This window comes from Trifolium pratense, linkage group LG7 (genome assembly GCF_020283565.1).
Source record: "Trifolium pratense cultivar HEN17-A07 linkage group LG7, ARS_RC_1.1, whole genome shotgun sequence".
Lineage (NCBI taxonomy): Eukaryota > Viridiplantae > Streptophyta > Magnoliopsida > Fabales > Fabaceae > Trifolium > Trifolium pratense.
In genome coordinates this window covers 36494267-36508150 of record NC_060065.1, presented here as the reverse complement: position 1 = coordinate 36508150, position 13884 = coordinate 36494267, and the positions used below count along the sequence as shown (strand labels likewise).

The 13884-nt window shown below is 33.6% G+C and overlaps 2 protein-coding genes and 1 pseudogene across 3 annotated transcripts; 1 reads left to right on the top strand and 2 right to left on the bottom strand.

The window, feature by feature from the left end:
- Nucleotides 1–430: 430 nt before the first annotated feature.
- On the bottom strand, nucleotides 431–5523 carry LOC123899652 (cellulose synthase A catalytic subunit 8 [UDP-forming]). The gene is made up of 13 exons (XM_045950838.1): nucleotides 5011–5523; nucleotides 4775–4851; nucleotides 4440–4491; nucleotides 4202–4352; nucleotides 3779–4054; nucleotides 3320–3665; nucleotides 3080–3217; nucleotides 2751–2876; nucleotides 2452–2664; nucleotides 2114–2348; nucleotides 1816–2015; nucleotides 1362–1715; nucleotides 431–1267 (listed from the first exon to the last, which is right to left on the bottom strand). The coding sequence occupies exons 1-13, from the start codon at nucleotides 5186–5188 to the stop codon at nucleotides 680–682; spliced, it is 2934 nt and encodes a 977-aa protein (XP_045806794.1). The 5' UTR covers nucleotides 5189–5523; the 3' UTR covers nucleotides 431–679.
- Nucleotides 5524–6657: 1134 nt separating this feature from the next.
- Nucleotides 6658–13772, bottom strand: LOC123897821. Of its 2 annotated transcripts, none has more exons than XM_045948609.1 (6): nucleotides 13474–13772; nucleotides 10364–10876; nucleotides 7780–8864; nucleotides 7482–7649; nucleotides 7221–7394; nucleotides 6658–7056 (listed from the first exon to the last, which is right to left on the bottom strand). In XM_045948609.1, the coding sequence occupies exons 2-6, from the start codon at nucleotides 10761–10763 to the stop codon at nucleotides 7042–7044; spliced, it is 1842 nt and encodes a 613-aa protein (XP_045804565.1). In that variant the 5' UTR covers nucleotides 10764–10876; nucleotides 13474–13772; the 3' UTR covers nucleotides 6658–7041. The 2 variants fall into 2 exon arrangements, with proteins under 2 accessions (XP_045804565.1, XP_045804564.1); XM_045948608.1 differs by having other exon boundaries at nucleotides 7221–7400; nucleotides 13474–13699.
- LOC123896367 lies at nucleotides 11758–13297 on the top strand (annotated as a pseudogene).
- Nucleotides 13773–13884: the final 112 nt, after the last annotated feature.

The window sequence follows — 13884 nt, the reverse complement described above, 5'->3', positions numbered from 1 at the left end:
GCAAAAGATACTAGTATTTTAGTTTATAAAAAAAAATATATATTTTATTTTATTTTTCTTTCACCATCAATTTAATCTAATTCGGGGTCAGTTCTAAGTTCTAACATCAAATGAATTCAGTCTCTTTTTCGATCGCAATTGCGGAGATCGAATCGTAGTCATTCCTATCAAGTTCAGCGTCAATCACCATTGAATCATTCGTAGTATTATATTATTTTAGCATCCTCATTCATAGTAAAATTCGTTTGTCAAAAAAAAAAATGTAAAATTCGACCGAATCAAAGACTTTTTAAAAATATTCATAGAGTCGGTGATTTATATGAAAGAGCCTTATAAAGTCAACGACCGGTGGTTTACTTATTATTAGTCCATCAATTTAGTTAGCAGATAAGACTTATGTTCTCACTATTTTTTCAATTTCTAGACCAAATAAAGAGAGAAAGAAAAACCACTATTTTTACATTGATATCTATAATCAGTCAATTATTGATCTCTTTACACAGAAAAATTGTCCAAAGCATGGAAAAGAAGTAAACAACCTTACAATTCAAAATGCTTACACATTTCAACAAAGAACTAATGCTAATGACTTGCACACTTTGCAGATTGAATCATCATCATATATAATCCATATCTTTAAAATATAGTCAAAACTTTTAACTGCTGATGTTTATGAGACTTAACAATCAATAGAAATACAAGTCTGAGAAATGGCTGCACTATCAACTTTGCTCACAAATGGATTAATCTTAACCCAAACAAGTGAGAAAACAGAAGCCAAAAGCACTGACCAAAGAATAACAATGGTTGGAGTACGGTTTTGTCGACCCATAAGACCCTTAAGGAATGGATAAAGATGAAAAATAACCCAAAATGCAAAGAAAACTTTACCAATGAGTGGTCCCCAAGATTCATATCCACCGTTAAGTGCATCAGAAAATCCAGCAACAACGCCAACAAGGTTAATAATGATAAGACTTGTTGGAGGAATTAAGAGTGTTGTCCATTTGATCATATATAGTTCACCAAATTCTGCATCATCGGCGGCTTTTGCTGTGACAGTGAAGTTTGTATCAACACCGGCTAACATCTTTAGGAATCCTTGGAAGACAGCAAAAAGATGAGCTGAAACACCTCCAATCACCCAAAATTGTTCGTTACGCCATAAATCTTCGATGGTTACACCACTCCACCTTAGCTCAAGTACACTGGTCAATATAATGGAGATGAAAAGTCCAAGAAAGAGTGCACTTGCAAGGTTTGATAGCTGCATCAAATTAGCATCAACAGTTTGATGTAAGGACTTTGTCTCATTAATAACGATCTTGTATGTTAGACCAAAATAAAGACGAGGAAATTACCGTTGGTATGATGAATTTTCCTGTGAGTAGGCAAATTGCAGGCAAAGTACAATAAGCAACGAGAGGAAGGGATGTGAAAGGGTAAACAATGGTGTTTATATAAGCCAGTCTCTGCAGCAATTTGAGACGACCTCCGGCAAAACCATACCAAAGAGGACAATGTCTACTAAGGAAAATTTCAACTGATCCAAGAGCCCATCGAAGAACTTGGTGCAAACGATCGGAAAGATTGATTGGCGCTGACCCTTTGAATGCAGGCCTTAAGGGCATGCAGTAAATTGACCTCCATCCACGACATTGCATCTTGAACCCCGTTAAGATGTCCTCAGTCACTGAACCATATATCCAACCAATCTGAATACATAACAAGGTATTTGGTTACTTAAAATACAAGTAATCTTACAAGACACTTAAAAAGGAACGAAAAGTATATACAGGAACATGAATGCCTAACCTCTTTTCCCCATGCTGTCTTTTCTTCGTAGCCGCAACCAATTACATGAATGGCCTCTTTGATCAACATTGAAGGATCAGCAGATTCGGACACACCGCCGTTCTCCATTAATGTAGATTCAATGAAAACAGTGGACAAACCAAATGTTTTTTCAAAACTAAGTTGTGAAATAAGCATTGATCTCTCATACTCATCATAATCTGCATGAATGATAAGAAACCAAAAGATATTCTTTATTAAGGAATCTATTTCTGTTTAATTAAAACTGTTTGACAAATTTTTTTTTAACTTTGCTTACTCTCAATCTCCCTGAGATTAAAAATAGCAGCATCAAGCTCTTCCCTCTTTGCATCTTTATAAAGCTCTGAGACATCTTTGGTAGGTTTCTTTGAAGGACAGCAGCAACATGATGAAGATTTTGGTAACGGAGGCATAGAAGGTGGACTGTAGCCGTAAAGTGCTTGTCGATTGAAAACACATCCCGTCCCCACATATACAGGTCCTTGAATTCCATCTAGTCCTTTCATGTTAACCTGAAAAAGGTCAAGGTTAGAAATTGCATAACAATTCCGTCCATGATTTTCATCACCGTGATAATATAGATGGTAAAACTTTTAATTTTTCATTTAAACTTACATCGAAGAAAACTGTGTTTCGATTGGCATATCGATCACTACGATCAATACCATCAAATCTTTGAGGGAACTGCACATAACACACATCTCTACCAACTACTGGATCCATCAGAAAACACATCGCTTCTCGAACAGCCTTGCTGTTGTTAAGATAATGATCACAGTCAAGATTGAGAATGTAGGGAGCATTTGTGAGAACTGCAGACACCCTCACCTATATAAATCAAAGTAAGCGTCAAGCACAACAAAATCTTCACGAGCTTATATAAATTGTTAATCTTAAGTATCTATTGATCTTACCAGTGCATTTTCAGCACCAGCCTTTTTGTGGTGGGTGTAACCTGGCCTTTTCTCTCTGGAAACATAGACCAACCTAGGAAGTTCATTTCCTTCTATGTCGTGCGCACCAGTGTGTCCAAGGAAAACCTGAAAATGAATAGTGAATCGGTGAAGAACTGCTTCTGTGCAAAGTATAATAAGCTCTTTAAAGCCAGATAATTATAATGCTTTCACATAATTCCACAATATTTAGTCCTTTCGATAATTCTGTAACCAAATTGCACAAACTAGGTATCCGACTATTATCTCTCATCATTGAGATTTGATTAAAACAAAATGAATGGATATACCTGAATCATGCCAGGATGATCGCGTGAATTATTTCCCGGCCAAGAGGTTCCATCTTGCATAGTCCATCCTTCATCTGGTGTTTTCTGAGCCTTTGCAACCAAAGCATTAATTCTGACTTTATACTCTTCATAGTCTCTCTGAAAGAAAAATGAAAGGTATATAGTCATGAAAATATTTCTCTAAGATAGGGACACTCATTCATGTCTTTGAAGAAACCAATTGGAAGGTTGGATGCTTACCTTCATCGCTCTACGTTCTTTCACAAAAGAAGGTTGAACTTTGTCCTTCAAGTAGTCGATCTTCTGAGAGAAGTAAAATTCAGGTGCACGTGGTTCGATCGAAAACTTTTTGCAAAATGGAACCCACTTTCTTGCAAAATCAGCTGTCTCCACAAGGGATTCAAATGAAAGCATTGCAGCACCATCATCTGAAACATAACATGATACTTTTTCCACAGGATAGTCCACAGCAAGGATAGAAAGAACTGTGTTAGCTGTGATCAGCGGCGGTTCTTTCAACGGATCGACCGTACTGACAAAGAAATCCACAGCAGCAAGTTGACATGGTTCACCCTCTCTTTCAAACCTGACATACCAACATACAATTAGCATTCAGCATCCAAAGCAAGAAACAACTATTGAGCTTTAAGCTTGAAGTGCAAGGAACAAATTTTCCAAATATTTATAGCTTCCAATTACCTTGCGGCGAGCCTATCGGTAAAAGCAACCCTATTGATAGGAGACCATTTAGGGAACTGATCTAACACCCACGAAAACGCAAACCAGATCTCACAGATGATAGATGTCAACCACAGACCAAAAGCACTATCAACTGGATGTGTAACTCTATAATGGAAAAACAGGCCCAAGATTATGAGCCGCATGATAATAACAGTTCTGTATGGTGCGAGTTTCGATTTTGAGACTGGAATAATGATTGAAAGTGGCTCAGCAGCAGCATTCTCTGAGGAGGGCCTGCAAAACATAGTATGCATTCATGTACATCAGAATACATATGATTCATAATAAATTGATGAATCAAAAACGAAAATAAAAATCAGTTCAATATGCATTTTATATAACTTTCTTCAAGAAAAGTGTTTCCTTTCTCATTAAACTTACTCCATTTCTTCCATATGCTGTTCTTGTGGAACTGGTGTATCATTTTCAGCCTTAATAGGTGCTGCCTTTTTCTTCTTGTTCTTTTTATCCTTTTCCTTCCAACTTTCCACTCTATTTTTCCAGATAGGATTCCCCGATTCGTCATTTAATTCTACAAAACAAACCAAGTTATGACTATCAGTGTACATTTCTAAAGATATTGTTACAAGAAATTTGGGCTAAAGTCTCTATTCTTTACCACTGTCCACGGTTGACACAGTACTGATATGCCTAGCATGGAGTCCAATATCCTACATAATACAAGCAAGGTTGTAAATGTTAATTCTAACAATTCGATAATATATTAAATGAAGTATATACAAACAAAATGTTTCTATTGTCCCTCGAAATCTTGCTGTCGCTGTAGTCTATGAATCTCAACTGTTAGATGAAGATCAGATGACTAATACTCGAACTTCACCAAACTCTAATATCTACTACCGTCGAAATTATGACCGCAAAAAGAAAATCCAAATCTCAAACTAAGGCTAATTACTGTTTGCGCCTATTGTAATGCTAATGTAAATCCGTTACCTGCGAAGTACTGATCTGTGCAGGCACTGTTGATTGATTTCCAGGAACTTTGGTGTCATCAATACCTCTTGCTTTATCTATACCAAAAATGCAAAAGGAAACAAACTTTAGAATATTTCATACAAAAACTCATGTGATGTGATGAACCTAAGTGAATGAAACAAATAATTACAATCGAAGAGAATTTTCGAAATCGATGAATGGATAAATAAAACATTAGACTAGTTTTATCATACCAGCATAAGGATTGCCACATCTCAAACAAACGCTACGTCCCTCGCTGATTTCATAATCAACACAAGCCTTACAAATAGGGAAATAGCATTCATGACAAGCTACGAACACTTCACCATTAGCATCAACACCAACTTGTTCACCACAAGAGTTACAAAAGCTAACACCAGATTCCATCATTTTTGTTTATGTTCAACACTTCAAGGACCAAAAACTCTATGACCCTTAATACTCTTTTATGGTTTTATATGAAAGAGAATAGAGTCAATAATATTGGTGAAGGTGATTGTAGTGTATGGTAGATTCATTTTCAGAAGTTAAGTGGTTGGTGTCATTCATTCATTGTTTAGCTCACACACAAAGTCACTACTATTTAGTATTTTACAAAGATACATTCATATATCAGAAGCAACGTGTGTGTTTTGTTTTGAATTTGTTGCGGGAAGTATAAGGAAGGGTTCGGTTGGAATATGTACATCTTTTAACTAACAACAACGCTTCAACTACAAGTTCATGACCACTCACCCAACACATTCAACCAAACTAGTAATTAATACTTTTAATGAACAAAAAAATTGAATGGAAAAATATCATTCCAAACTCATAATAATCATTTTGATAAAATGTTTCTGAATTTTTTTTTTCTTTTTCAAAGTGATCAAATTCTAAACGTAAAATTGAATAATATATAAAAAGTATTCATTAAAATATAAATAACTTGGGCCTTAAGTCCTTGGTCACTGCCATGGGCCGTCATGCCGGCGCCAGAGGTCCGGCATTGACCAGGCCGTTGACCATCCAGCACCACCACTTATTTTATATATTTATTAAATTGTATTATTGAAATTATTAGATTTTAAGTAAAAATGATTTAGGTAGAGTGACCAAATTTGTTTTTTGACAAATTTGGGTTTTTTATACAACCATTTCATAAAATAAAAATTTGTTTTTGAAATAATATGTAAATCTATTTAATTAATTAATAAATATACTTTTAAAAAATTTTAAAAATTAAAATATTTCTTGAAATGAATGGATAACAATTGAATTACTGAAACTGGATTTTTATGTAACGGTTTTTATGGTTTATTTACAAATGGGTAACCAGTTTATTTTTTTTAATTTAGGTTGTAGGCTTGTAGCTTAAAGCTTAATTTTCATCCCACTTCAAGACCAAGAGTATGTTTTGTGAAAATTAAACTGCAATAATTCTCACCATAAACTTAGTGCTGCTTATAACCAATTGCATTGCCCTCAGTGAGTCAAGTTATCAACCATTGCTAAACTCAAAACACAACTCTATCTATATGTGTCTATGTTACTATGTAGTATATATGTCATTTATTGAGTGACCTTGACTTATGTAATCTATATAATTCAAATTTCTAAGTTCATTGTGTGCTTTGTGCACTCACTTTAAGTTGCCAACAATGACAATGCATGAATAAACATAACAGAAAAGGGAAAACACTGCATGTGTATAGTACCAATTTTTTTTCATATTTTACACAAAAGGGGTTAACAGAGTAGCTTCTAAGTTAGGATAGAACAAATTAGGATGGCATAAATCATCAGACCATGTGATTGAGCTAGCATTCGCCATCATTCAAGATCAATCAATATAGACCTATTGCATGAAGCCATGTATGTATTGATTTGTATTCACATTGGAAGATCAACATACACGAAAACAAAAGGTTAATAAACCTAACTATCCAGATACCGACGATAGATCAACATGTACACAGAAAGTTTTTATCATTTGAAATAGTTAGACTTACTAGCTTGTGCATATTTCTGCCAAATTAAAGACAAACCACAAGAACAAAATAAATTAAGTGGGGCCGTAGTACAATGTTGTCTTCGTCTTGATAGCAGTCCAGATCTATAGGATTCACGTGGATCAGTGACATTTGTACAAGTAGAAATTCACCCAGGAATTAGTTAATAGGGAATATGTATGAAAGCTCCATCGTGTGCAGCTTCTATTATGTATCTTAGCAAATCTACAAACTATTTGGCACTGTCAAGTGTCATCTCCACAACTCCTGAAAATAGAAATACACAATTGAAGCATCGCCAATGTTAATATGTGCATATTACAGCAGCAGTTGTTACGAGGTTTTAAGATCACTAATGCTAATTTCATTCAAATTCAATCAAAGCATGGAAATATAAGGTTGCTATAGGATTTTTAGGCAGAGGAAAATACCGCAACATTTTTGCAATTTACATCCACACCAGCTTCCATAAGCCAATGATAAGTTTTAAACTTCCTATAACAACGTTCTGCTTCAGAATCAAGCCATAAATTCCAAAACAATGATGCCTCTGGGTGCATTTGTTTGTCAAAATCCACATTTTTCCCTAGACTTCTTCGAATGACCTGAAGCTACAAGAATTCAGACATTTATTTCAAAGTTAAAAAAAACATAAACCAGATTTGATTCTAGTTACTATCGCATATGTGTACCTGACCAACTTCATTGCCGTTCTTGGTGCCTCCTCCACTGCTAGATGCAAAAGAACTCAGTCCAGTCTGACCAATCACGTTAGAGACTGTATTTTTTCCAACATAATCACTTTGCAGATACAGCTGGTGTGGAACAGTAAGGGTCTCTACATTGGCCATTTCGAGTCCCTTGAATGCAGACATGTGCATCTCAGTTTCCAGAACAATAAAGATCGAGCAGAGAATGGAAATTAAAGGGTACTGTTAGGCTGCTACTGTGCATAAATTGCTTAGAAAAAACATATAGATTCATACATACCTTGGTAAGCTTTAATGGCCTATCGAGACAAAAAGAACTATTTGCTGGAGTTGAGTCAAAGGCTGTAGTTGAAATCCTTTCACCACCTACTTTTGCATTAAAATCATTCAGATTATTGAGTATTTGCAGGATTGTAGTCGTGCTATTATCATGTTCACTATATGAATCAACTCCGTCAATACAGGTTTGTGCAAGCAATTCTGAAAGAACATGCATTGCGCCAACCACTATCTTAACACTCGGTTTTGGAGATTCGAGTATAGACTTGGAGAAACCTTCAAATGTTTTTAGAAGATCAGTATAAACATTGACTTGAGATGATGATGCCGGCGATGTTGGAGAATGGCCCTTTGGAGGGAAAAACTCACTCATTGTTGACCTATTAGCCCTGGAATTTTCAGTTCCCTTTACAAATTCAACAGCATCACCTATAGTTACAAGTTTTCCTTTTGAAGTCGTGAATTCTTCTTTAGAAGAAGACTGAGTCGTCGTAGAATGTGAATTTAGCAGAGGATCCACAGAGCTACGATCATTAACCATATTGAACGCCTTTTCTATTCCGCTGATGTTCGTAGAATACTGATGCTCTTGCTTATTCAACTCTATTAGGGACTCTTCTGCCATGACAGTTTTCATGAGTGTGTCCTCTCCTGACAACAAATTAGTATTTACAGGAACAGTAGAGTTCAAAGACACAAAATCGTCCTGAACATATCCAATACCAGGAAAGAACTGTGGAGCTCGAGGATTTAAAGTGTTATGTTTTTCTGTTGGTTTCTCAACATGATGAAACGGTACAGATTGTGCAATTTCTGATGGAACAAAACTAATAGCCATGGTTCCCTTCCAACAAGGAGAATCCACATCAGTTTCACTATCACCCAAATTATTGGAGAACTGATTTTGAGGAGTGCTTTTAGTAGAAGACATATCAGTTGAAATCTTCAGTGGAGCAACCTTGTTTTGTGCCTTAAGAAAGGAGCTAGACTCATCAGCAGCTTGTTTTGTGCCTTCAGAATTCGACAGAATGCCTTTTCCCACAACTATACCAGTACTTTTTTCGAAAATGCCCTCAGCAGGTTTAACTGTACAGATCATTCAATAGTTTTCTCAATTATTTGTCCTACTTTTTATTCTAAATAAAATTTTATGCAAAGCATTAAGTCAAAACTAGTCATTAAACATTAAAAAAAAAATTAAATAAAAAAAAAAAAAAAAAAAACTAAAGATCAATCCCAAATGGGAGCAAACTTTCAATGCCCTCGCAGCGTAGTATAATTGAATTGTTCACAGTATGACAATAATACTAGATATGGGAGCATAGTTGGAACAACAAAGACAATGATTTAGCCGTAGCTAAAACATCTCCAGCACTACAGATATCAACATTGTAAAACTTTTACGTGATAGTTGCAAAGGATTACCAATTTACCGCTGTATAGACACATACATTGATACACATGAATATATTTAACAATAGAGTCATTTTCTTTTCATCTTAGATGTCCATGACAACATAGAATGAAATAAATTCATAACTTTCTTATCTTTCAAGTAACCAATTTTAAGATGGAGTGAAGCACATGGTCTTAGGGAGAAAACTCCATTAATGTTCTAGACCTCAAAAATTCATATTTTCAGATAACTGAATATCGGTAATTTTGTTATCTTAATGCAACTAAGCCTAATTAATCTCTGTAATAGTGAAACTAAGACAATAAAACAAAAATATGTAATGATATCCTGCTTATGATGATACGTAATATAACTGCATTTCATGAAGCAGAGGTCCAATAAAAAAGTTATCTACTTATTCTAATTGAGAATTGATAGTTTACGTGAATATATCATGCAGAAGTACCAGTTTGTGGTGTAGCTCTGACTTCAATGTACATATAGATCTTAATATTAGGTAAAAATGGACAAGAAAAGTAACAAGGACAAATTTTTTAACAGTGAATTATAATTTAAAAAAGAAAAACTAAAGAAAGCAATGTTGATGTATAATCCTGGTATACTAGCTATTAACTTCAAGGAACAGATGAGGATCACCATGTATCCATCCATACTAGTAGCAAGAAGCTGTTTTAGGCCCTCTTTCAAGAAACAGCTTAATCAAGCACTTATCATTTAAGTGCTTATGCATAAGTTATTTCTATAACATAAATAAAATAAAGTCAAATTTTTTTCATACAAGATATAAGTTGTTTTCATAAGCTACTTTGAATAGCTTATGGAAAAAGACAAAAAAAACTAAAAACAGCTTATGGTCATTTCATAAGTTGTTTCCCATAATCTCTCAAACAGTTTCACATGTGCTTGTGCCAATAAATAAGCTCAAATATATCAATCCAAACATGCCCTTAATTTAAGGAAAGCTGACAAGTGTTTTGATGCAAACAGACAAACATCCTTCTAGTTCTATTTAAGCTATAATTTTAGATTGAATAATCCAATTGAGGACTCAACAAATGAATATCATAAATTCCCTAAAACAATGTCTAAAGTAAGGGCTATAAAATCTAAGACAAGTGTATCAAATAAAAAATGCATAAAAATTTCAACAAAACCATAAAAATACTACCTTTCTGAAACATGCTCACATCACCAGTTGAATTAGCAACCTCAAAGTGTGACCAATGAAGTTCATCAAAGTCACCATTTTTAGGCAATTCAAGAAAAGGGTTTCCTTCAAAAAGTGAAATTTCATGATGGGTCTGACTCGTAGAAGCACCAACTGGAAAAGTTGCAGTTTTTACATTATCATTCAAAGAAACAGAACGACCCATTTTACGAAAAGAATCAAGCAAAGAACTAAAAGGGTCATCACTATCATCATCATCATCAGAATGATTGAAGGAATTGAAAGAGGGTTTTGGTGACAAAAAGGAAGAACGATTATTGAGAGTGAAGGGTTTTGCTAGTGGTGATAAACGAGAAGTGGTTAATGAAGTAATTTGCTTAATCTCTTTCTGATTCATCATTGTTTGATTTTGTTACAATTTGGATGATGAATATGATGATGAAGTGATGATAATCAGAAAAACTTAACTGAGAATCGGTTTTATCATCGTAACGAAAGAGCTTCCAGGTCAATCTTTTATATTATAAGCTTGTATACACAAGCAAATCCTAAACCCTAATTTGTTTTCCCTGTTTTCCCTCCATTTTATCTTGCAATTTTTATTAAAAAATAATACAATTTTGTCTTGACTAGGATTCGAACCTGCAACCCTTTAATGCAAATCAATATTTCTAACCACCATGACAACTATACCAATTATGATTAAAATTATGTGCAATAATTGATAAACACCATCAATTTTAAAAGTATATCATATCAAAATTATTGTTGACTATATTATTCATCACGAAATATTTTTATGTCTTTCCTGTTCAATGATTTTTTTTCTACCGGATCATAAATTTAGAGAATAATTATCATGCGAGATTTGGAAACTTATATATATATATATATATATATATATATATATATATATATATTCTCATACTATAACACTTTCACCAATATTGAAATCTATTAAAAAAAAAGAATCTTTCACATTTCAATGTCTCATGTAACCTTACTTATATAACTTTTTAAATTATTTATTATGCAGTTTATTAAATTGTAGTTTTTTTAAATTGAAAAAAGAATTTTGTCAAAAAAAAAATGGAAAAAGAATTGATATTTTTTATAAATACCCTTTATTTTTACGTTAATGTATCCAAACATAAATCAATTCTGTTTAACTCACTTTTAACCAAAATCAAATCTATCAAACCCAATTTTGCTAAATCAATTTTTTTTGCAATACAACCAAACACAATCATAGTCATGTCACTAATCACATTCGTTATTTTGATTTTAACATTACAGATTTAATATTAACCGATGATCAATTAATACAATATGCACCAGCAGACATTGAGATGATGTTACGTAGTTGTCGGGAGAGTTTAAAAGATTATCCTCCAATGCTTAGAGCAGGCACACCATTAGTTCCTGATATATACACGACGAATTGAATTATAACAGACAATCATTAGCTGAGGAACATGTTAGATTGATGTCAACTATGACTTCAGAGCAACGTAAAGTATATGACACAATCATAACAAGAGTTAACGAAAACAAACCTAATGTGTTTTTTCTTTATGGTTATGGCGGTACAGGGAAGACATTTACCTGGAGGGCCAAGTCAGCCGCATTACGCTCAAAAGGTGAGATAGTTTTAACAATTGCCTCAAGTGGGATCGCTGCATTGCTTATACCTGGCGGTAGAACAACACATTCAAGGTTTTGTATTCCTCTAAATGTTGAGGAGTTTTCAACATGTACCATAGTTCCTAAAAGCCCTTTGGCGCTATTAATACAAAAAGCAAAGCTCATTATATGGGATGAAGCACCAATGATGCACAAACACTGTTTCGAAGCTGTTGATCGAACTTTAAAAGATATTCTCAAGTTTGTTGATGAAAAAATAAACACATTCCCTTCGGTGGAAAAATTGTTGTTTTTTGCGGAGATTTTAGACAAATTCTACCAGTAATATCCAAAGGTACAAAGCCAGAAGTTGTTCACGCTACTATTAATTCTTCGGTTCTTTGGAATTTTTGTGAAGTTTTAACATTGAGTAAAAACATGAGGCTTCTCGGTGGTGCTTCGAGTGCAGACGTTGAACAAAGAAGATTGTTTTCTGAATGAGTTTTGAGTGTTGGCGATGGAGAAATTGGAGATGACAACGACGATGATTTAGAACTTGACATTCCATCAGATTTATTGATTCCAAATTCAGGTGATCCTCTTGCTTCTATCGTTGAAAGTACATATCCCCAACTTTTACAAAACATGAACGATATAACGTATTTCCAAAATAGAGCTATACTAGCTCCTAAAAATTCAATAGTCGACACAATAAATGATTATTTGTTGGATTTAATTCTTGGTGAAAAAAAAATATATTTGAGTTATGATACTCCACTCACACAAAATGTAGACGGTCAAACAGTGTATGATGTTCATACTCCCGAATTTTTGAACACGATTTCTACGTTAGAACTTCCAAATCACAAGTTGAGACTTAGAGTTGGAGTTCCAGTTATGCTATTAAGGAATTTAAATCAAAAATTAGGATTATGCAATGGAACAAGACTTATTATTACGGGATTGAGAAAACGTGTTATTGAAGGAAAAAATATTTCAGGAAGTAATATTGGTGATCAGGTTTTCATACCTAGATTTTCTCTTACACCATCTGACGTGAGAATTCATTTTAAATTTCAACGGAGACAATTTCCTATAATGATATTTTTTGCGATGACTATTAATAAGAGTCAGGGACAATTTTTAAAGCATGTTGGGATATATTTTCCGTCGCCAGTGTTTTCACATGGTCAGTTGTATGTTGCAATTTCAAGAGTTACTTCTAGAAAAGGATTAAAAATATTGATCATCGATGAAGACGGTGAAGATACGAATAAGACTTCGAATGTGGTCTATAAGGAAGTCTTCCGTAATATAACATAATTTTCTTTGTATGAATATTTATCCAAAATTATTGTTGAACTATCGTTTAATGTTACTCAACTTTTTTCATATACCTTACATTATTGGAATTATCATATCTTTTTTAATCATTATATATCTTACAGTTAATCAGACCCGTGCACCGCATGGGTCGATGTTCTAGTACTTTGAAGTTTCTTTGCTAAATACTTTAATTTATTTTCCTGGTTTCTTCCCACTGTTTATCTTACAAATAGTTTCAGTTTTGAATTATTTTTTATTTTACAAATGTTTTTTAATTTTTTTATTGTAAAAGATTAGTTTCACCGTCCTAATTTATTTTCTACTTCTATATTTTTTTTAAGAAAAATTGTGGTCAAACATAATTTTGATAAAGTTCTAAAAATAAAAAGTATTTTTTTCAACTTTATTCTTAAAGTAGCTTTTATAAGCCTTAAAAAATTAGGGTTAACTCAACCTTCAATTAATCTAAATCACTAGATTTAATCTAGTTATGTCTTAAGTTCAATCTTCGTAAACTCCATTGTAAAAAAAAAGTAACAACATTTGTTAATTCCTTTTATTTTTATTCATAA